Source organism: Citrus clementina, unplaced genomic scaffold (assembly GCF_000493195.1).
Source record: "Citrus clementina cultivar Clemenules unplaced genomic scaffold, Citrus_clementina_v1.0 scaffold_7, whole genome shotgun sequence".
Taxonomy (NCBI): Eukaryota; Viridiplantae; Streptophyta; class Magnoliopsida; order Sapindales; family Rutaceae; genus Citrus; species Citrus x clementina.
The window spans coordinates 1,720,648-1,744,280 of NW_006262075.1; the positions used below are offsets into that span (position 1 = coordinate 1,720,648).

The 23,633-nt window shown below is 35.5% G+C and overlaps 5 protein-coding genes and 1 non-coding gene across 9 annotated transcripts; all 6 read right to left on the reverse strand.

Moving 5' to 3' along the window:
• Positions 1–930: 930 nt before the first annotated feature.
• On the reverse strand, positions 931–4,752 carry LOC18037686 (phosphatidylinositol/phosphatidylcholine transfer protein SFH12). Its single transcript, XM_024180120.1, has 15 exons — positions 4,720–4,752; positions 4,452–4,605; positions 4,084–4,330; positions 3,866–3,965; positions 3,472–3,738; positions 3,299–3,376; positions 3,072–3,173; positions 2,906–2,955; positions 2,727–2,826; positions 2,532–2,627; positions 2,365–2,439; positions 2,123–2,243; positions 1,647–2,026; positions 1,456–1,530; positions 931–1,347 (listed from the first exon to the last, which is right to left on the reverse strand). Exons 2-15 carry the CDS (start codon positions 4,483–4,485, stop codon positions 1,336–1,338), a joined length of 1,737 nt encoding a protein of 578 aa, XP_024035888.1. The 5' UTR covers positions 4,486–4,605; positions 4,720–4,752; the 3' UTR covers positions 931–1,335.
• An 804-nt stretch (positions 4,753–5,556) lies between these two features.
• LOC18037573 (thioredoxin domain-containing protein PLP3B) lies at positions 5,557–8,062 on the reverse strand. Its single transcript, XM_006425556.2, has 8 exons — positions 7,706–8,062; positions 7,277–7,348; positions 7,145–7,192; positions 6,874–7,016; positions 6,684–6,756; positions 6,463–6,524; positions 6,017–6,114; positions 5,557–5,947 (listed from the first exon to the last, which is right to left on the reverse strand). The coding sequence occupies exons 1-8, from the start codon at positions 7,787–7,789 to the stop codon at positions 5,838–5,840; spliced, it is 690 nt and encodes a 229-aa protein (XP_006425619.1). The 5' UTR covers positions 7,790–8,062; the 3' UTR covers positions 5,557–5,837.
• A 296-nt stretch (positions 8,063–8,358) lies between these two features.
• On the reverse strand, positions 8,359–11,903 carry LOC18037592 (disease resistance RPP13-like protein 4). Of its 3 annotated transcripts, none has more exons than XM_006425558.2 (2): positions 11,725–11,903; positions 8,359–11,079 (listed from the first exon to the last, which is right to left on the reverse strand). In XM_006425558.2, exon 2 carries the CDS (start codon positions 11,042–11,044, stop codon positions 8,495–8,497), a length of 2,550 nt encoding a protein of 849 aa, XP_006425621.1. In that variant the 5' UTR covers positions 11,045–11,079; positions 11,725–11,903; the 3' UTR covers positions 8,359–8,494. The 3 variants fall into 3 exon arrangements, with proteins under 3 accessions (XP_006425621.1, XP_024035887.1, XP_024035886.1); XM_024180119.1 differs by having other exon boundaries at positions 8,359–11,107; XM_024180118.1 differs by having other exon boundaries at positions 8,359–11,428.
• A 3,777-nt stretch (positions 11,904–15,680) lies between these two features.
• On the reverse strand, positions 15,681–17,457 carry LOC18037569 (AAA-ATPase At2g18193). The gene is made up of 2 exons (XM_006425559.2): positions 16,425–17,457; positions 15,681–16,325 (listed from the first exon to the last, which is right to left on the reverse strand). Exons 1-2 carry the CDS (start codon positions 17,403–17,405, stop codon positions 15,882–15,884), a joined length of 1,425 nt encoding a protein of 474 aa, XP_006425622.1. The 5' UTR covers positions 17,406–17,457; the 3' UTR covers positions 15,681–15,881.
• Positions 17,458–17,668: 211 nt separating this feature from the next.
• Positions 17,669–17,742, reverse strand: TRNAI-UAU. The gene has a single exon. It is a non-coding gene; the product is annotated as a tRNA-Ile (tRNA).
• A 1,052-nt stretch (positions 17,743–18,794) lies between these two features.
• On the reverse strand, positions 18,795–22,489 carry LOC18037570 (AAA-ATPase At3g50940). 2 transcript variants are annotated; one of them, XM_006425560.2, is made up of 3 exons: positions 21,354–22,489; positions 19,726–19,794; positions 18,795–19,541 (listed from the first exon to the last, which is right to left on the reverse strand). In XM_006425560.2, the coding sequence occupies exons 1-3, from the start codon at positions 22,323–22,325 to the stop codon at positions 19,005–19,007; spliced, it is 1,578 nt and encodes a 525-aa protein (XP_006425623.1). In that variant the 5' UTR covers positions 22,326–22,489; the 3' UTR covers positions 18,795–19,004. The 2 variants fall into 2 exon arrangements, with proteins under 2 accessions (XP_006425623.1, XP_006425624.1); XM_006425561.2 differs by having other exon boundaries at positions 19,726–19,797.
• Between the last annotated feature and the right edge of the window lie 1,144 nt (positions 22,490–23,633).

A 23,633-nucleotide genomic window follows, 5' to 3' on the forward strand; every position in this document is an offset into this window, starting at 1 on the left:
GTTTATTGAGTAATAATACATCTACAAACGTGTGCATAAATTATTTTTATATTAACTTTTGTAACATAACATATTTGATTGAATGAAACCAACATGCGACTCACATGAATTTTTTTTTATTTCATGTTTTCACTCAACCAATGATATTATGCCACATCAATTTGTACAAAAATAATTTTTAGAAGAGCTTGTATCTCTATTATTACTCAATTTTACTATGTAAAATTAACTTGACTTTACCTATTATTATTATTAAAATATTCTCTTCGAGAAGGCTATGAATTTTCTATTGCTTTCATTTTGTGTCTGCTAAAAGAGACATTTACTGAAGAAAAATTAATTATTCAATATGTCATGTGAGGTAGTAGTACCCTTTGTTTTTATACACTTGTAATTTAAAACGCAAAATTTGAAGAAAAAAGGAAAAAAGTTAAAAAAAAAAAAATGGGTTGTATTATTTAGTCAAGAGTGGAAAATTGATATTTTTGCAAGAAAGTTTGCACGGTTTACAACTATTGAGTGAAAATCAATATTTTTTGCAATGTTTAAACAACTTTGGTATACAAACATACACCAAAGACTCACCAATGTTTAAACAACTTCGGCTAAACTTGCTTTCCTTAAGTTGATTTTCTTGAGCTTTGATGCATGAGTAATTTGCAGAATAGCACATTTCTTGTCTTGTCAAAGGCTATATATTGAGAAAATTAAAATTCTTCTTGGAGAACTTGGGACACTAATCGGCCCTATGAATTCATCAGATTCAGAGCTCAGAGAAACAATTCACGAGGTAAGGAAATTCTTCTAATATTTTAGATTGAGGTTTGATTAACTGCGAAAGTGTCTATTATTAAAAAATGTATAATTAATTTCTTTACAGGGTTCAAGTTTTGCTCGACTAATAGACTATGCCTTGTGCCCTTGCCTTGTTCATAATATTTTCTTAATGATTACAATGAGTACTACAAGACAGCCTTTTACTTATCATATCAAATATCAAGAAGACACTAAACAGATTGTATACACAAGCTTCGATCCCTTATGGACACTGTGTCCCCTCATTTGTCACACATGGAAATAAATAAAGAAAAGTTACATAAAATGTTCACCTAGCTACTTGCATCTGCAAGTAAGTTACAATAAGAAGCCCTTTCTTTAATTAAAAAATATACACGAGTGAAAAAACGGCCACATGGTACATCTGAGCAAAACTTTTAAATGTATTTTACAATCAATCAACAAATTAGTGTGCATTTGGGTGGCCTCAAAGGAGATAATTTCACCACGCACAGCACCATCTTCCTACGAATCTCTTAGTATCCAGCTTTTCTTTGTTTACCAGTTGAACTGCAGTGCAAGATAAAAGAATTTTGAAAATGATAAAGCGTACTCTAAATGAATAATAAACTCATATTGGTATTATAAAGAAATTATTAGCTAGTCTTATTAGCATACCAACTTCTTCTTCTTCTTCTTCTTATCAATAAATGCTAACAATTCCTCCTGACGAGCAAGTGAATCCTCCAGAGCCTGGGCAATCAAACATGAGTGCATTAATGGCACTGTATGTATATGAACGTCGAATTATCACTCACACAAATCCCTAAGACATGAATCACAGCTTTTCAGTAAGAAATTCATATTACCCTCCTAGTTGACATCAGCTCTTGCTCCAAAGCATCAACCCTACTAACAGCAGCATTTAACATTTCCTCCTTCTCCGCTAACATAGCTGCAGGTTTTGCGCTCAAAATGGTTACTGCATCTTCCAATTCAGCCATGCGCTTCATGACAGCAATGTACTCTGCACCATAAATTCCAGGTGTAGACTTATGCCGGTCTACCTCGTCAACATTGTAACCGGGATTGGAGTAGATGGTGGCATCTGTTAGCTTTTTAGGCATATTTTTTGTCACTCTGATCATCGTTACGATGCCCATAACGAAGGCCATCACTCCAGTGAAAAGCTGAGAGCTAATATTCCCTTCAGGAACCTCATGCCGCATGTTGTAATCTTCAGCTCCAACTGACAGACAATTCAGTTCAAATATATAGTCGTTTCCTCTTTTATCAAGAAGACAAATAAACTCTCTATTTCACGGGCACAAGCACGGAGTGATACCTTTCAGATAGAATTTTTCATTCTCAACTACTTTTTGCCAACTTGCATCCACAGGTTTATCGACCATTGGCACAAAACGATCATCGTACTTGAAGGACTTGTGGAAATTTTGCTTCATAATCTGTGGGGTTCAATTTCGTGAAAAAAAAGGGAAAGGAAAAATTAGCAATGGATACCAGTGAATCATTCATAATGACCAGAAAGGGAAATTGAGAGTAAGGAGGAACTGGAAGAACTTGTACATTAAACTCTTCCTGAATAGGAGAGAGCCTCGGACACTGTTCCTTGGGGCTCTCCGCATTGGAAGTCTCAATTTTCTGAGTAAAATTGTACATACTTGATCAATGACAAGAACAAGGACTCAAAAACAACATGGAAAGACAAGTATGTTTCAGAGAACAAGTGAAACCTTGAAGCTTATTGTCTCGTCCTCAGAAATTGTCTTCTCCTCAGGTTTTTGAGCCCCACCCATATTTTTACATTTGTGGTCACCGTTTTGAACCATCTACAGGTCCATGGATCAACATTTTTAGATAGCTAATTCAAGAGCAGCTATGAACAAGAAAATCAGTCTTGTTATTCAAAGCAAAAGTGCCAGGGTTACCTTCAAGATATCTGGGTCTTTCCATGGGCCCTTATCAGACCGCATACAACCCCCTTGATCAGCACAAGTACAGCTACCTCCCAAAAACTCCGGCAACTCACTGGTGCAAAAGCCAAACCACTGATAAATTTAAACGACAAAAGTACCAAATGAAGCCAAGTTGTGCATTATAAGTTTACCTAGCGTCAATAATTTCCAGCAACTTGCTCTGATATTTGTTCCCTAGCACCTGTTCAATAGTATATTTCACTGATCAGATATATTCCCTTGATCAAAATAATCTGCGAATGACATGCCATCAACTTTCAAGGCAACATGAGCAATATGACGTGTGTGTATCCTTACATGAATCTTTGCCGTGGTCTTTGGATCAAGGAAGGACTTAATCGTATTCCACAACATTCTAAATCCTGAACCAGCATTAATGATGAACATCCGGTTCAAGGTCTGTAGTAAGGAAAAGAAATTACTCATCAGAATTCTGTCATCTACAGCTAGTACTTGGAGATTCCATAGAGAGGCCAACCAAAGACTTGGATGGCTGCTAACTAAGAATAGAGATGAATTAGAACCTCAGGGTAATTGTCACCATCAATTTTCTGAATCTGAGTAATTAGTTCCCTGGCAGCCTTATTAAAACTTTTAAGACCCTGTAGCATAACATCGTGTTAAAATCAAAACAATGTGCTTTAGAAGAGATTAAGCGTTGATCCGGAGAACTAATCTGTAAGTTATTTTCACATACCACTCCTTGCACATCAAGGATTGTTGTACTTTGATCAATGTGCTTTTTTGCTGCAATCGAACATGCTGGAAACTTGATATCAAAGGTCCTCTCAAATTCCCGTACATGGTAGTTGAGATAGCGCTCCATATTCGTTACTTGCATGAGCTTGGTAGCATCAACTAAGCCTAATCTCTCAATATATACAGGTTGTCCTTCCTTGTCTACTCCATGATGACCATGGGGATAACATTCCAAGACTTGGCTCAATTCCTTAAATTCAAAATCCTTAAAGAAAGATGAATCTAATTAAACTTCTGGTCCAAAAATTCTAGATTAAACTAACAACTCCGTAGAAGAATTAATTCGAAAGCCTCCAAAGCCTGGTTGTTTAATTTTTATGAATGATTAATACCTGCATAATATCATCAGTACCAAACTCCTTTCTCCACTGGAGCATATCTGACCACATTTGTTTTGTTTTTTCTATATCGAATTTCCTGGCCTTCAAGAATCTGTATGCGTAAATTCAAATTCAAAAGTAAAAGGTTTAGAGGTTCACAAAGGAATATAGGGATGTTATATGTATCATCTAGGCTGTAGAAGAAGAGGAAAGGGAAGAAGCAAATAAACCTGAGCATCATATGATAATCATCGTGTCTTGAGGGCAACAATTCCTCTAATATAAGAGCTTGACGAAGCGCATCAACGGCCTTAATTTCTTCGGCGTCATGCACATCCTCAATCTCAACCACAGACATCACCTTACTACTTCTCCTTCCCCTTTTCAAAGAATGCCTGAACTTGTTTGAAGCACTAATTGCTACCTTCTTCAATGACCCAATCCTGGTCTTTTTCTCATCCTCAAAAATCTCATTTTCTGGTGTTACAAAACCGACAACCATATTAGTTACAATCGATAGTAATAATTAATACAGACACGAACTACTAACGAACCTAGAAAAATAGTATTAATAAATAATATTCAAAGATTCTGATACCTTGTCTGGGAGAGAGGATTCCACATGCGGCCATGAGATTTAACACTCGTTTAGGTATTTACTTTGCTTTAAACGGGTTGGTGACGCAGCAAAGGGCAGAAGAATCAAGCACTCATATCACGAGATGCCAGAACTATATATTTGCATCAAATGCCTGCCAACGTTTGAACAAAATGTACGTCAGAGGAAAAAAAAATCAAACACGAACAAAAAGAGTATCAAAGACTGATTGAGAGTGAGAAAGAAAGGTTTAAAAAGGAGTAGTTACCCTCTGCCGAAGAGCAAAAGAGATGAAGTTGGGAGATTTAAGTACAAAAGACCGAAGAATTCTCAGTAAATGCAGCGTCCTTAGGAATTGGCGGAGAGATACGATGAGCTAATAAGTGGCGTTGTTTACTTTTTTTGGGCTTCCCTAAAACAATCAATGTTCGCGGCCTTGTTGAGGTGAGGTTCGATGGCTGTTGGCTGTAATTGACCGTGCGTGGCGAAATGTAAGGCCACTCCATTCATAATCTTGACGGTATCTTTTAACCTCTTTTCCCGCCACTTTCGTAGATTATTCAGTTATCCGGGCCTGAAAAGGAAGACTTTGCTTAATGGAACGCTAGACTTACATGTCCAATATTATTCCGCCACGTGGCATCTCTTGCCTGAAAATCCGCCCAGATCTGAGATTTCAAGATCTAGGTCATTAGGTTGTACGTATGCTCTCTCTCTCTCTCTCTCTATATGGGATTAAGATCAATTGTTAATTACAACCATGTCCATAGCAATTAGAAACTGTGATGAAAATTAAGCATGACCAAAGTTTGTACGACGCTTTAACGGGACACAGAATTGGACCAGAAAAATGAATACCGTAAACCTAAAATTTCTATGTACTTGAGCAATATTATTTTGCCTTTATTAACATTTCTTAAGCCGAAAAAAAAAAAAAAAAAAAAAAACTCAAACAATTCAGTCAATATTTCTTTTTCTCCTCAAGCTCCACTTCTGTTGCAAAATGCAATAAAACATCCTTCAAGTTCAAGTCATTTATAAACTTCCATATAAAAAAAAAAAAGGAAAAAGGAAAAAAAAGTTAAATAAAATTAAACCTTTAAAAAGAACTAGAATTGCTTTCTTTTCGAGTATTAAACAAGCTTCAATGTAGCTATCAATGATCTGAACTAACCAATGGTTGTATCCCTTGATCTAATGGCAGAAGCGCTTGCCGTCAACAACATTGCTAGAATAATAAATTTATAACTACTTTTTTAATCACAAAAATGATTTTCTTGGGACAATAGAAAAACCTTAAATGTGAAAATAGTTATACAAGCTCACATTTATTAAGTCAACTGACATTCCAGGAAAGAAACCACATTTTCATTTTCAGATTTCACGTCAGTCAGAATCAGAGTCTGGATCCACAGAGCATCTCACCGTCCTGTGCCTATTCTCCTGATATTCATCCTCTTCATCATCTTCATTCTCTTTCTTCTCGCTAATTACACCTATAAAATAAAGGGTTTCAGACACAAGTTTAAGCTACGAGTTGAACTACATCAGGGCAGAGGCAATACCTTTCTTTACTAGTAGAACCTCAAGTGTCTTTGTGGTGAAATCATCTTTTCCTCCCAGATCTTGAAATCCAACCAGCCTATCTATAGCAATTCCTTTTCTGAATGCAAACAGTGTTATGATTTAGTATTAATATTTGATTAGAAAACATTATTAGTTTCTACATTCGACAGGTGATGCAAAACAATTATTCCATTGGGCATAGGGTATATCATTTCAGCTGGACATTCATTTTTGTCATGTCCAGAAAGATAATGGGAATCACAAGGGAGTAGATTACCACTACCCATGCGTCATTACTGCTCGGGTTATGACAATTAGAATGAATTTTGTATACTCCAATTTCTTAGTTGTTCTCGAAGCCAACAAACCTCAACTCATATGCCGTAAAAGATAGCAAAATGTGCATAAAAATAGAAAAATTAAAAGGCATCACACATTGTCTGACCTGAATATTATGACACAAGGCAAAGTTTTAATTCCAAGTTTGGTCACGAAGAAGGGTGCATTCTGCAATATAACAATGATGATATTCCATAAGGCATTATGTGCAGCTTAACATTTTGAATGACTTAAGATGAAATTTTGTTTTACAATCTAACAGCATAAGCCTCAGTCGATGAAAAATCTCAATTCAACTGGAGAACAAGAGTGCTTGTGAATACTAACCTCTGCATCCAGCTTGATAAACTTCGTACCAATATGCTTCGGTGCAAGGGCCTTCAAATGTTTATCCATTATCCTTAAAATATTCCATCAACATGGTCAGATACATAAATCTTGATACATTAATTATGCGTGCAAACCAATGTATCGGTGTACATGTGTATGGGAGCAATATTTTAAACAGAGGATTTACTTGCAGCGATAGAACTCCTTATGGTAGAAGTGGCAAATCGCTTTCTCACTTCCAGTGACTTCAGCCAAGAAATCCCCTTCACCTATCTCCTTGTATTCTCCATGTCCTTTCATTTGCAAGACTTGTCGCTTCTCAGCTTCTTTCTATTGAAATAATTTTTTTAACGTGAATGACAAATTCAGAAATCTCAACCGAGAGGCCAAAGCTAGCTACCAAATCGCACAGCAGTTCACCAAGGGGTTAAAAGGACACAAAAAAAAAAAAATCTAACCTTGAGAGCTGCAATCCTGTCCGAATGCAATTTTTCCAGCTCAGGATCCTGCAAAGGCATTGCAATTCCATATGAGATGAAATGACTAGACAAGTTTATAATTTTACACTGTAGATATAAATACTAACTTACATCCATCAGTTCATCGAGGTCAACTTCGTCGTTAGAACTTGAAGCCTGAGCCTTCTCTTTATCAAGCAGTTCCTGTAAGACCAGTATATATACCCTTTATACATCATAATAGCCGTCATTAATGTTATGCTGAAAACTTCAACAATTCATCGAGGAATGGAATTTCTGGGTATTAAAATATTGGGGTATAAATATAGCGAAAGTCACTCTCTCAACGACAGTTTAAAAAATAACCAAAAGGGTTCTAAAAGTATCGCCGTATTGAGTAAAACCTTCCGAATGAATTTACCGGTTATTGAATTATCAAGTGAAGATTTGCATGATAGTTCGCTATTATAAGCCAATTATTTGTTCGCTATTATAAGCCAATTATTTGTTCGCATCCATGAAATTAAAAGAATAAAAGAAGATAGAAATAGAGAATGGAACCTTTTGATAATCACGAGCAGCTGCCGCAATTACATTCCCAAATGCCAAGTTAGACAGAGTCGATTTCACAGAATCGGGATCCATTTCTCCTTAACAACTAAGGGATTGCTTAATTGAAGGGAGCAGATCTAAAATACAACGTAACTTCGGTAGAAAGATCAGAGGAGTGACGGAGTGATAGTTTCGAGTCTCAGAGTTTTTGCAACAGAAAAATGGGATCTTTAATTCTTTTTAATACAATAACTGGTTTGTGGTTTCCGATCGGACCGGGTAAAGAGACAGCTTCGCCGTGCGACGCCCTTTCGCTCTCAGGGCTCAAGGCTCTCTCAATCTCTTTTGCTTTCAGTATCCTGGCGTGGTGTCTGCTAAGTTGTTAATTTGATATATTTTCATTCGACCCCCTTGAAATCGTAAAAATTATGATTGAACCTCTTTTACAAAATTATTAGTTTGTATGGATGAATTTTGTAGGATTAATAATTTTAGGCGTGCCTTACTCTTTTGAATTCCAATTAGTTCGACAAAGTTGAATAACGAAGCTGAATGATTCACTTCAAAGAGAGACACATACAACTACTAATTTAGAACACCACACAAGCTAGTGAAGCATAGCAAACGCATGGTTGCTAGTGAAATATCTAACATATAACAAAGAAAAGAAATCATTTCACAGTGATATTGTTTGCCATAAAAATAACAATAAAGTTTTTACATGAATCAAAAAATGGATATTAATATAACTTGAACTAGTTAAAAAATTGTCTTGGTTGTTTAGTTTAGATATGGTGGCTAACGGCTATGCTCTTCCTTGATCCAGACACCTCCTCTGAATCCAACATCTTCAATTGGGAAAGAGTCCAACTCCGGACACCAACTAGCATTCACAATATGTAAGGATGGCATAACCCCTTGCAACCTCGTCCATTCGATTCCCAAATCTGATAGAGATTCAAACAATAGGGCCTCGATTTTCCAGACAGTATTATTCTCCCCCCAAAAGCTGTCATGCATTTTTGAAAGGTTTCCTGAACAGACGGAAAGATATCTTAACATAGGAAGCGAGGCAGGATTGAGCCAGACAGGACTTGTTTTCCCGGGATAAAAATTCAGAGAGAGCTCATCCAGTTGCTCTGGAGGATAAAGCTCATCAATTTTGGCAATGAGGTCACTGCCATGGCTGTCAAAGCAACTTATTGACAGAAACTGCAGCTCTCTCAGGTTTACCAATGCATCTTCTTCAATCTCATCACCACAAGTAAGCTGCAATCCAAGTTTCCTAAGTCTAGTCAAATTCTTCAACTCAGAAATCCGACAGCCTTCTGGTTGGCTTGATCTAGCAGGTCTAAATCCCAACAGAACTTCAAGGTTCAAAAGCTTTCCGAAGCCTTTTGGTAAGTACTGAAGGGAACCACAATGAGTTACATCTAATGCTCTGAGCTGGATGAATGATTGAACATAAGAGGGCAGCATCTTAAGGTTTTGACAGTAACTGACATCCAAAATCTGAAGGTTCTTAAGTTTCTTCAAAGAAGGGGGAAGATGTATCAAAGGGTGGGTGTTGCTTAAGCAAAGATAACTTAGGTGTTGGAGAGAACCAGTCTGAGATAATAAACCTTTGAGAGGCAGTTCAAAGATAGATCTGGATATATCTAGAACTCGCAAATAACGACATTCACTAAACTTTGTTGCAAGATTTGATGCAATGTTATTCACTTCAGCAGTTTTGGTGGTGGACATCAAAGCTCGCAACTTTAGATTAGATATAAGTTGCTTGCTTTCCACATCGCTTGTGACCCCCAGATGACGACAATTCAAACCATTTGGTTTCGAAAATGCATCCTCCTCTGCCACTCTGATCACCAAGTCACGGACCATGTCATGAATTTTGCAAGTGCTAATCATTTTATTGTAAGCCTTATCAACCACTTCTACCAAGCATCTATTTGTTAACCCTGAGAAACAATCTTCTCCAGCTTCAATTGATGATCTACCATTTCTCTGAGGGACAAATCCCTCGCCAATCCACCAGTAAACTAATTGCTCTTTCCTTATGACACAGTCCTCAGGATAAACAGAGAAACTCAGAAAGCATGATTTCAGGTAAGGGGGGAGCTCATCGTAACTAAGCTGCAGTGAAGCCATCACAGAGTCGTCATTTTCTGCCAGTTCATCCCGAAAATTATCTGCCGTTCGCCTCCATTCATTATAAGTTGGTGGTTTATAGAGCATCATGCCTCCAACTGCCTTGATTGCTAATGGAAGCCCCTTGCACTTCTCTACAATCTCCTTTCCAACACCCTCTAGCGAAGGGTGCTGACACTCTCCTTCAGTTGCTGCAAATGCTATTTTTCTGAACAACAACCAGCTATCATCCTCACTGAGGAATTTGGGAAAATGCATCCTTGCCTTCTTCACTCCCATTTTCTGGGAGACTTTCCCATTTCTTGTGGTGATAATGATACTACTTCCTTTTCCCTTAGGTAATCCTTCATAGATTCTACGCCACCAAGCAAGGTCTTCTCCCCAGACATCATCCATCACAATCAAATACCTCTTGCCTAATAGATATTGGTTAATTTTCCTTAACAGCTCCCCTCTGTCATCTCCAGCACTTGCATCACCCAAATTCCTCAACATGCTTCTCATAATTTGTTCTTCAGTAAATGTTTGAGAAACAGAAACCCACATTCTTCTTTCAAACCAATTCTCTATTTCTCTGTCATTGAATACCTTCTGAGCAATTGTGGTCTTTCCCAATCCACCCATACCAACAACGCCAATTGCTAGTATCCCTTCCTCTGCTTCAAATAGCCAATATTTAATCTTCCTTGTGTCGCCTTCCAATCCAACCACTAAGGTATGGTCATATACAGGGCAGCTCCATCTGCTCATTTGGTCATTGCGTGCATCCATTGTGTCTGTCCGGGTGAAAAGTGGGACATTAAGAAAAGACGCTATGTTGTGTTTAATCTTGGTGATTTTGTCATTGATTTCTCTGAGGCGCTTTCCAGTTTGATACCGAAATGAAATATTTGGAGGATATAGAAAAGTCAACCAAACATTGGAAAGTTGATCCTCATCCCTTGATTGGAGATGACAGTCTGCCAGAATGTCTTCAGCTTCATAAATCAGCTCCCGCAGCTCAGCCATGAACGTGCGTAGAGTTTGGGAATTTCTCTTCCTCTTAAGCCTGTCTGCATCTGCCAGGAAGCTCTGCATGAACTGAAGCTCACTCTGTAACCTCTCAAACTGGTCCCTGAATTCATTCACATAGCCAGTCTGTTCCGTAAGAGTGATAAGTAGCCTTTCCAAGAATATCTGCACCACTGCATCCGCCATACTTTCTCCCCCACAAATATGAAGCAAGGGAAAAGCTGAAAATATTGAACATTAAGCCGAGGGCTAAAATAGAAATGAGTTGCTAGAATGTAAGTACCATCACTTGCGAGGAAATTCCATTAGCAATTCATATGATAAAAAGACTACAGGAAACATATAGAAAATATTCTTGGGTTGAACTCTTGTTAACTATGAATTAAAACGGGTAGGATGTGAATTATTTCTAATCTCAGAATATACAACAGTAATCATTTATAAATTTAAACGTCAGTTAATGCTCTTAATCAAAAAAATTTCCTGGTTCCTTCCCCGGCATCAGCATCCAGAAATAACAAGGGAAGTACTAACTTGGAGAATTGGTGGCTATGAGCTAAGCAGAAACACCTAGCACGAATTCAATGTAAGTCTGATTCAATACAAGAATAACAACATAAATGACTTTCATTTTCTTTTGATTTCTGTCATAAGTAGCTCATTTCTGATGTTAAAAAAGAAAGAAGTAAATTTTAAATATGCGTTACGTCAAATTCTAATCTGCCTGCACTGGGTTATCTGCACAGTTAACCTTCATGCCAATAGGTTTCCTTTTTCATACAAAACTACTAATCAAGTCAATCGGAAGAACAAGATTTATTAAAAAATAGAAGAAAAACAAAAAAAATCAAGAAAAATGTACTTACAATCAAATTCTTGGAAGCCTTTCGTAATCTCTCAGAACTCAGTAATTCATTGAAAATGGCGGAAATATAATGATAATATAAGCACAGGTTTTAGCGGTCAAACCAGATGGACAGATTGAGTTACAAGGAAGGTTCGACTTTTATTTTGCTTCTCTGATCCTCTATCTGTACATTTTACATTCGTGAATTACAAAAACATCCTTATTTGCTGATGGGATTAGAAATGCAAAGCTGATCTGGGGAAGGTTAATAGGGTAATTTGGTCATCGACCTAACACCCAGCTCATGACACTCTAGTCAACTGCACAGCCAATTGAATTGTTATGGTTAGAGCTGCCAAAACAGGCCATTGAATCATGTTCGTGTCGTGTTAAATTTAAGTCGATTTAAATTCGATCTATTTAATAATTGTGTCAAAATATTAAGATCTAAATCCGACACAAAAAAATAATCGGGTTACTCAATAACTCATTTAATATCTATATATTGAACAAAAGTTACATCAAATATTTACACGCTATTATACATACGTATGTGCATACATACATACATACATACATAATTTTTTGATATTATAAAATATACATATCTACCAATATATTACACATTTATACTATTGAGGTTTTAATTATATATATATATAATATTATAAAATATACATGTCTATCAATTTTTACACATTTACACTATTGAAGCTCTAAATGTATTTAAAATTTTATGAATAAAACATTGTGTTTATATTCACCCTTTTAAAGAATAAAAAAAAGAAAACCATCTCTAATATTTGAGTTTTAATGATAAGAATATGTAAATTATTTTAAAATAGAAAATATAATCGGGTCATTGATTGGGTAAATGGGTCAAGAATTTTAACCCTAACCCAACACGAAAAAAAATCGTGTTGACTCGGACCAGACCCATTTAATAATCGTGTTAAATTTGACGATCCATACCCATTTATTTATGTCGTATTCGTGTCGGGTAATCGGGTCATGTCAAGTTTTACCATCTCTAGTTATTGTCTAGATCGCCTTTTTAAAAAAAATTAAAAAAATAATAAAACTTTAATCTAGCCCGGATTGTCAGAAAATTAGGTTCGTTTGTGATTGAGGTGCTGCTGTAATAAAAAAAATTATAATTTTTAATAAAAATTAATAATATATAATAAATAATAATTTTGATAAAATTATTAAAGATATAATAAATTTTTTATTATATAAGTGAAAAATTATATTAATATATCTTATAAGTTACAGTAGATAGTGTTTATCAAACACTTTAATACTGTAACTTTTAAATTATAATTGTTCAATCTCAATCTCAATCCCAATCCCAAAAGTACCTTTAATATCCAAATTGTGCCAGGTAGATAAAACTCAAAACGATGTGGTTTGGCTTCTATCCTCTAGGGCATAATTCGAATGTGAATTTTCATATAAACCGATTAAGTAGCTCTTTCCCTTTGCTTTCGTGTGTGTATTGAAAATATTAAAAGTAAACCCGACAAAGGTAAAAAGTATAGTGATGGTAAATTATATTACTACTAACTAATTAATAAAGAAAAATTATACAATACAATTGAGGTTTCATGTCATAATCTAATATAAAACCATCAACTAATTATAATTGGACAAGTAGCATTATATATTGAAAAAAATTTAGAACCCAAATTTTAAATTTCCCTCTTCTTATTATCCTTTAATATTTTTGAATATTTTAGAATTCCAAAAAAGCATTAATGTTACTCTCTCTCTTTCTTCATCACCTTATTTCAGTTCGAATTCTTTTCTCTTTTCAATTTTTATCTTTATTTTGGTGGCTTTTCTTTTGAAACCTAGTAAAGAAGAAGATTTTTGATAATGAATATGATATTGGCCCCTTCGCACATAAAGGTTAAAGAAAGAACGATTTTGGGTTGTGAAAAGGAAGATTTAAAAATAATAATAAAGAAGATGAAACATTTGTGGCTGCCGTTGTTTAAATATATATATATATATATATATATATATTTTTTTTTTTTTTATAGTGACTGTCGTCAGTTTTGTTTATTTTACTTTTGGTTAGTCAATTATTTATTGGCATGAAGAAAGAACTTATTTTAATAAGCATTTATAAATTGATTTGAGGAGATTTGTTTTCCAATACTAGAATGGCTTTTGAATCGGTACGAATTTTTTTTTTTCAATTGTGAATTAGTACGGTCTAAAGTACATTTAATAATATAACTAAAGTTTTGAACAAATTGGTAAATCTTATTTGATTTGTTTTATATCAACGGTATCATTGAATGTTTATATTTTGTTAAGTAGTGATGAAATTAAATAACTTAAAAGATTTTCAAGAAATATACTATATACAAAGATGAAACAACATAAAAAAAGAAAAAAAGAGTCATCTTTTATCATTGGTAGGTAAGTTTTTCCCAGTAGATTTGGCCTTTGATTCCTCACTTTCATGGTCAAACTTTAATCTCCAATGACTTGGAAATAATATTTTACTGGGAGTTTAAATCTTTGATTGAAACACCAATGTGGACTGTTATATTGATTTAGTATTGGCGACGCAGCAAAGGAATTGGTGTAGTTCGGTGAAAAAGATAGGGATTGAAACAATGGAGTACATTTTATTGGTTTTAGCAGGAGAAAAATAATCTTCATCTTGAAAAAAATCTTATTCTTCTTCACTAGCTTTCAAAAACGGCAACCACCGAAGCAAAGATGAAAATTGGACAAAGAGAAAAGGAACTAAAATTAAAATAAGATGATGAAGAGAGAGAGTAACATTAATGTTTTTTCTCTTGCTTTGTTTGAAATTCTAAAGTATTCAAAAATGTTAAAGGACAATGAGAAGATGGAAATTTAAAATTTGTGTTTTAAAATTTTTTCAACATATATCGCCATGTGTCCAACCATAATTAGTTGGTGGTTCTATATTAGATTTTGACATAAACCTCAAATGTGTTGTAGAATTAACCCGAAACAAAAATTATGTTATTACAAAGGTGAAAGTTGAATCGTGTTTCTAATTTAATTGGTATACTATTTAGTATATCATGAAAGGCAGAGTAGACTTTGATAATCCATGTTCTAAAAGACATGGTGGGTTGGCAATTAGCGCGCCTAAGAACAAATGACAAACGGAAAATGAACCATTGCCACCTTAAACATTACTGGGTTCTAAATTCCTATGTAATTATTAATTAATGGCCTAAAGCAGCAAGAGCTCGTTATAAAATGCGCACACAAAGCTTTGAATTTATCCTAAACTAGAAAATAAAATTGTGCTTCACGCGGCTTTGAAAAAAGAATTTAGTATTATTATTTTTTCTTACTTTACACTTGATGAAACTGATAAAAAATTTGAATTGATTTTTTTTATAAATGAGACAGCCTTATAAAATACAAAAAAAAAAACTATTAACCAGCAATACAAATAAAGAAGCAACGCAAGATAAAGAATAAAATGAGAGAATATATTATAGAGTGATTTTATTCATTCCAATTGTGTGTGTACAAAACAAAAAGATGAGCTCTCCTTTTATAGTTACATAATCACTCCATGAAATTAATGAAAAATTATGGATCATAATTACTTGTGAGATAGTGGGAGTTATAGGGAAGCTAAAGGTTGATAATGAGAGATAGTGGGGATACTAAGAGATATATGTTATGAACATCTACATTTATTTTCATAAATTCATAACACTCCCCCTTGGATGTTCATTACAGTGAATATGCTTCATTAAAACATTTACATAATTGTTATTGTTTAATAACAATTAAATTAATTATGAGAAGATAAAAAATTAAATTTAAAAGAAAATTTCTCTATTTATTAGATAATAGAGAATATACAAAGATGAGAAATGGTAATGCCACATCACCTCCTCAAATCTCAACTTTATATAAATATATATTAATATATATATATATATATATATAGATATAGATTGCCACTGCCCATAAAGGAGAGTAAATGCAGGTCATATTCAACAATACATAAACTAGCAAAAATATAAAAACTGCCCATAATGTATCGTTCGAAACAAATTTTATTACACTAGTTGGCTCATGACCGCATATGATGCTACTAATTCGTTTTTTTTTTTCCCCCTCCTATTGTTTTCAACAGATTTTTCCTTTTCTTTTTTCTCGTCATCATCCAGTCTTTAACTGCTTTGCTTTTTCATGCTCAACTTCATTAGCCTCTTCACCCTTCACATCATTATTCTTGGATTCATCAGCTCGAATCCTTTTACGTTTAAGAAAATTAACAAGCCCTTCTAGAGCAACATCAGCATCGTCAGCCTTCATAAGTTCCTCTGCTACCTCTGCGGGAGTGACATCTGTACTCTGTATTAGCCCTTCAATTTCTCCAAACAACGAGTGAGATTTGCCTTTAATTCCAAGATAATTTGAGGCCAAAACCTTGAACCCATGAACCGTGCAATAAGACATGTTAATATGCACGTCCATTCGACCAGGCCGCAACAATGCAGGGTCAATCCTCTCTTTATGGTTGGTCGTGAACACGATGATCCTCTCATCTCCACAACTCGACCATAAACCATCAATGAAGTTGAGTATACCCGAGAGTGTCAACTGAAATGAGTAAACGAGTGAGTGGTGAACATTAAATAGATGTCACGTTTATCAATTACTTTAGCAGCCTAAAATTAAAGAAAAAGATAAGATGCTAACCTTTGTATTAGAGCCTACAGATGCACCATCATTTTGTCTATCTTTCATCTCAACACTGCAATCAACATCTTCGATTACCAAAATAGACCGGTTTGTAGTGGACAACAAAATCCTCCTCAAATCAGAATTGGAATATATACTAGTAAGCTCCAAATCATATATATCAAACCTCAAATAATTAGCCATGGCAGCAATCAAACTCGATTTCCCTGTCCCGGGAGGGCCATATAACAAATACCCACGTTTCCAAGCCTTGCCAACTCGCCTATAAAACTCTTTTCTCCTCAGAAACCGATCAAGATCATCAAGAATCATCTGCTTCAACTCTGGGTCCATCGCCAGAGTATCAAAAGTAGACGGATGCTCAAGATTGATAGAACCCCACATGCCGCCGCCGCCTCCTCCGTCATCATCATCATCGTAAGGACACTCACGGTTGTAAAGCTTCACCACTTTTTCTTCTTGTTTTATCTCTTTAGCCCTTTCTACAACATGAGGCAAGTAATAGCAAATCACTGTTTGTTTGTGTTTCTTGTGAAAACTAAGCTCGAAATACCGTTTTTCGCCAGAATGATTGTTCTGAGGCTCCTTACAAACAAATTTCCACTGGAGTTGAACATTCTGAAACGAGTCAGTAACCTCTTCGCCCTTTTCGATTGAAACAGTGAAATTCTTTTGTCTTGAGGTTTTGCTGACTTTTAAACGTTCAGTGTCGGGGTTGATCTTGGTACGCAGGTAAAGTTCAGCTGCATCAAAGACTTGGTTTCGGGACATGCCACTCCACTCATCGAACACTAGAGTAAGATTGTTAGAGAGAGGATTGAAGAGGTAATGATAAAATGTTGTGCACAAGTAAGAGCGAAGCTGCTGGGGAATTAGCTCGTTGGCGAAAGACCGCAGCAGCATCATTGATCCTGCCAACGTGGAGTATGCAGAGAACAGCGTGGACGCTGTTTGTGGAATTTCTGAAAGAGAGAACATGATTGCCAAATGGAATGGTGGGTTAATTCTAAATTTCGTGATGATTATGTTGGTAATGCTCCTGGCTTTTAAAGATTAATGGGGCGACGATTAAAGAAAGAAGATTCTGTTGCTTGCTAGCCAAGAAACGTTTATTGGTTCTGCGTTGAAATCACGCCGAATGCTTTTTGGACCTACAGTGTTTTGATTGATGGACTTTCTGTTAAATCTTCAGGGTAAGTGACCTTTTTGACTGTTCGAAATTAAAAAAAAAAAACTGAAAATGGTCCCGGCGGGGCTCGAACCCGCGACCTTCGGCTCATAAGACCAACGCTCTAACCAACTGAGCTACGGGACCATGTTGAGGGCAATTGATATTCTCAGTTTTTAATACTTAATCAAATTAACATCTTTTTATGAGAGAGTTGTCTTCTCGGAATTGAAAATAACAAACATCTCTCATGGACATCAGAAGAGCCATTCTATCTTTTCTTTTTCTTTTTTAAAATATTTTTACAACAGAAAGTCAAAAAAAAAAAAAAAAAAAATTACAACAGTACAAGTCGTCTAGTGTCATGATTGTCAGATTGTGGGTATATGACTGGCTCTAAAGATTTCTTCAGCATCAAACAACTGGCTACATAGCAATAAGACGGAATAAATTGGAGACAAAATGTTAAAAAAACAACGTTAGATTAGACTTGATTTATTGTGCTAGTAATTTTATGAGTATATCAGGCCTGATTTACAGCTGTTTTTTACCAATATTTTATTATATTTTATTTTATAATTTAAATATCAGTGCTATTTTTTTTTTTTTTTGTAAAAAAAAGTGGCCGTACAACTTGACAAAAGCGTATTTTACCAATGGAAAGAGTAATCCTTTGTAAACAAAGAAGCATATTGATCCATTAACTTCTTGGCCTTAGTTAGATGCCACTAATATCATGCATGATTCATGATCACTGGAGGCCAGAGTCAGAGCCCACTTAATTAGGAGATGTTAATTGCATGTACAACTGTTGAGGGATTAGATGAAAACATGAAGAGTCCACAAAATTTGTGCCCTTGATGATAATAAAACAAAGATGGGAAGAAGTCCAGCAACCAATATATATAACATCACGAGAAGAGTGACAATAGCTTCTTCTAAGGAAATTTGATTACTGGTTTGATCGTCGGAAGGTTTTTACCGGAAGCTCCCTTGATAGTTTTCTGTTGTTGCAGGTAATAACGAAGTAAGGTGACAATTCCAATCCCATCAAAATAGCAGTGAGCAGTTCGTTATAAAAACAAATTCAAGTGTTCACGAGACAACCTAGTCACTATCATAAGCTCGACCGAATTTCGGCATCAACAATATATATATTTCGAGTCATGTAGAGTCAAGGTCGTGAAATCGGTAGATCATATATAGAAGATAACTTTATTCATTCGTAGCAGTAATTAAGATCACATCCGATTACCTACTAACATTATAATACTTAATTTGAAAAAACGCCATGAATACTTAATCAATAGTCTGATGCTAACGTAATTAATTGAAGCATTTCAGTACAGCATAAATTAGTACGAGTACTCTAACGATTTCAAATTAATTAGCAGCAGGGTATTCAGTTTTCAGTTTTTAGACTTCCTGATTCTGCCTGAGGATCTCTTCCTTCTCCTGCGGATGGGGCCAGCGGCAGTCTCTTTACCCTTGTCCTGAGTTTGATCCTCAGTCTTGAGCTTTTTGGATTCGAGGATAGCGACTTCGTCCAAATTGATCTCGTCTTCATCTCCATCAACATCGCCACTGCCATTGCGCTCCTTCGCTTTGAGGAGTTTGATAAGTGCTGCAAGCGCGACATCAGCATCTTCGCTCTTCATAAACTGTTCCGCGACTTGAGCAGGAGTTATGCTGATGGTCTTTAGTAACGTTTCAATCTCCGCCACAAGCTTGTGCTCACCATCGGTAATGCCCAAGTAATTAGCAGCTAACAGCCTGAACCCATAAGGGCCGCAATATGACATGTGAATGTGCATGTCCATGCGTCCTGGACGCAGCAAAGCAGGATCCAGCCTCTCCTTGTGGTTGGTCGTGAATACGATAATCCTCTCGTCACCACAACTGGACCATAGTCCATCAATGAAGTTCAGCAGCCCCGACAATGTCAACTGATCATCATCTAACACGTGTTAATAATTATACTGTACCCGGCCGAACCAGGATAATAATTAATAAGTTAATTATAAGTTATTTATACACATGCGTGATGGATGATTATAATGTGAAGCAAAAGACAGTATTGTCTTATTGCATGTTCAAATAAAAAAATAAAAAGTTGATGTTAAAACGCACCATATGCTGTCCCTTTCCGCCAGCGAAGTCGGTCTTGTTTTTGCGGACAGCTGCGCCCGCGGCCTTGGACTGCTAGAAGTCTAGGGTGTCAGTCTAACAAAGAAATCAAATATCAAAAATACTTTTTTTGCTTTTGAAACATAACAAGTACGGGAACTAGCCTTCTTTTTTTCTTTTTTTTTTCTCCCGACGGACATAACACAAATCTAATAAGGTTGAGTAGCCAATTGACTTTTTTTTTAAAAAAAAATATTAGCTACTCATCATATTTTTGTATTGTACAGATATTTATAATTATAATATAGTAGATATTACACTGATATTTATAATTAGATATACATAACTAAGACTTATATTATTAAATTAAATTTTATAAAATACATGCCCAATAGACAAATAACCCTCACAAATAAAAAATATCATACACCACTCACATTTCATAAAAGAGAAGAACTTATAAATATTTGATATTTAGCCCCTATAAAAGTTTTGTGGGGGCTTGAACCGCTGCCCTCGTAACCACTGGGCCAAGGGCCCAACTACGAGTAGCCAATTGACTTTTGACAGCATTGGAGAACATTTCTCACAAGTGTTTAAACTTTTATAAAAACAGTGGTACGTAAGATTTATTATAAGTTAATAAGAACTTTTACTACGTCGCGGGGATGGGGGCTAGCTTTAGGCGTTTAACTTCCAAGTGGTTGCAGGGACTGCTAAATTATAATTACCCAACAGTGTAACTGAATTGTAGGCTAATAAGAAAAGATCAACTAGAAAAGGATTTCTTATATACAGTCAAATTCCAAGCAAATGATCCCTACATAACGTGGCATGTGGAATGTAATCTGCGATGTGTCATTAGGATTTTCTGTAGCACTACAAGTGTGGGGGGTCTATTGGGCCAGATGTTGCCTTAGTACGCTGACGATTCACTAAGTTGAAGCTCATTTGTAGGTGCAAAATGAGGATAATACCCAGGCCTTGCTTTATTAAATAACTAATAATATAATTAAGTGACCGAGCTTCCTTTTGTACATATGTGTGTGTGTGTGTGTGTGTGAAGATACATAACCGAACTTAGGATTCGCAAAATCTCAAATAAGTTGAAGCTGATTTGTAACCGCAAATTGAATATTCTAAAGCACAACAAAAGCAAAGCAAACGTAGAAAAGAAAAAAAAAATTGGAGTAAAAAGGCAATCAAGAAGCTGTTTCATCAGGAAACTAAAGTTTTATAAAAAGTTCATCAAAAATATACTCGACATCATTTTGGGTAACATCAATTTGAATGTATTTTTGTTGTGAGGTTTTAACTATTTGTCACAGCAGTCCTCTTTATTTTGACTAAAACAAATGTTAATTTTTTTAAATTTATTCTTTAGAAAAACCTTGAGATTGTTCGAGCTAATTTATTGAAAATTAAAAAAGCATCAAGAACAGCAGAAGTTAGGGGGACGTGCATAATAAAAGAGAATATTTCCAGGGCATCATATTCTTTCTAACAAGAAAGATATTTAAACTGTTTAAGTAGATTATCACATGAACAAAGAAAAAAAAAATTATTGATGGCATTCATAATGTCAAATAATGAGGAAAAATATTAGATATAGTTAGCAAGAGTAATATAACCTGAGCATCAGCATTATTTTCATTTCCATTTCGGCGATCAGGCAAGTCGACACTGCAATCAATGTCTTCGATGACAAGGATTGATCTATTCCCAGTACTGAGCAGGAGAGTCCTTAGATCGGAGTCACGGGTAACATTTCCGAGCTGCAAATCAAAGACATCAAACTTGAGATAGTTGGCCATGGCTGCAACCAAGCTTGATTTGCCAGTGCCTGGAGGTCCGTACAGCAAGTACCCACGTTTCCATGCTCTGCCAACTCTCTTGTAAAACTCCTTCCTCCTAACAAACCTATCGAGATCCTCCATGATAGTAGCTTTAAGATCTGGTTCCATGGCCAAAGTGTCAAAGGTTGCTGGATGCTCAAGTTTGACCGAATCCCACCGGATCGCATCATAATCTGGAACCCTATGGAGTGTGTACATCTTCAAAACCCTTGTCTTATCTTTCATATCCTTTGCTAGCTCGATTACATGTGGCAGGTAAGAGTTCAAGACCATGTCTTTGTGAGTCTGGTGAAATGTAAGCTCAAATAGTCGCTTCTCAGGCCTCATAGAATGGGAATTACCCTTTCCGTCGGCTGCCTCCACAAGAGCAAACCTCCATCTGAGCTGTACCCCTCGGAAAGAATCAATAATCTGTTCGTTCTTTTCCAGGCGGATTGTGATGACTTTTTCATTTGGAGTTTTGCATATTTTGAGCCTTTCGATGCTGGGACCGATCTTAGCGCTCAAGTAAACCTCAGCAGCCTCAAAAATTTGGTTGCGGGCAATACCATTAGAATCTTCGATCACAAGCGTCAATTCTTTTGAGCGAGGCTTGAAGAAATATCGGAAGGCAAAACAAGCATAATTTCGAACTGGTTCGGGTAAAAAATCGTTTGCCATTGACCGAAACAGCATGAGTGAAGCAGTCATGGAGGCATAGGTGGCAAACAGTGTTGAAGCCGAAGGGATGTTTTCCGTTGAAAGCATTGTTGAGACAGTTTTGCTAATTACTCTTAACTTTGCTTTGATACTGTGATTTGTGAAGAAAGGTAGCTAGGGTGAGTGCTGTTTTATAAGCACACCTTGAGCCTGAGCCTTCAGGGACAGAGAGACGTGTATGAGTGGAATCCTATTACAGTGAGTCTAAATTCGAATAAAGTAATCCTTGCTTTAATTTTGTTCTGAATTTACTCCATCGACAAAAAGACGATCAGTTCCTTTAACTTTGCATACAAAGTCGAAGAGGGTACTGTTCTTGTTCTAATTTAGGAAATTGATGTAAAAAGTAACCATCGTGCCATTAATAATTGTAGCACATAAAGTCAGTTGGAGTGGAGCCAGTGCACAGAGACTTTGGTCATCGTGAAAGCACTTCTTCTCTATACTCTTCTCGAGTTGTCTTGTTTGCTTGACTGTTTTAATTTCTATCTAAGGTTGTGTACTTTAATAACCGCTCATCCCTCTCGTATGTGTGTATGTGTGTGTGTATGTTCCACGCCTGTAATTGTATTGAATGAGAAATTTTATAATATATTATAAGTAACGTATCGGTTTTATAATGAGTAAGTAATGTTATTATATGTATGTATTTAATTTGAAAAACATCATCTAAATAGTGATTATATTAAATTTAATTACATATATCGTACATATATTAGTTAATTGTATTATTTTTTATATATTATAAAATTTCGGAATTGTGGCTGGAAAAGAGTACTGGACTATCAGGCTAACACATGTGCTGTTCTCTCACAATTAAAGAATAGGGTTTTTTAACCCAAAATAATTAATGTATACTAATTAATTACGGCAGGGAAAGTATGTATAATTTTTATTTTCTCAAATTTATGTGCACTACTTAATTAGCATATGTTTCTTGCTTATGATTGTTCATTGCAGCTATAATTAAGCAGCTAAATTATTTTGTTACTACAAATAGGAAGTGAAATTTTTTATGCATTTTAATTACCTACTAGTACTTTATTTAACATTTAGATTTTACTAGTTTATTTTATCTGTAACTTACATCAATTCCAAATTAATTTTTTTTATGACTTTATCGTTGTCAAATAATTAGGAAGACATATGAGATTATTTGTAGGACATCTGCAGGTGCCATAATAGTGGTTTTTAATAATTAATTATACTTTCTTTTTGCCAAACTTGCCTTCGTTACTTTGCCGGTGCATTGTATAGTAAACAGAACTGTTTGTCTTACTCAGAACCTAACCTTTATTGGTGTCTCTACGCATCACACCACAACACAAAACTTTATTAAATTAATATATAAGCTTT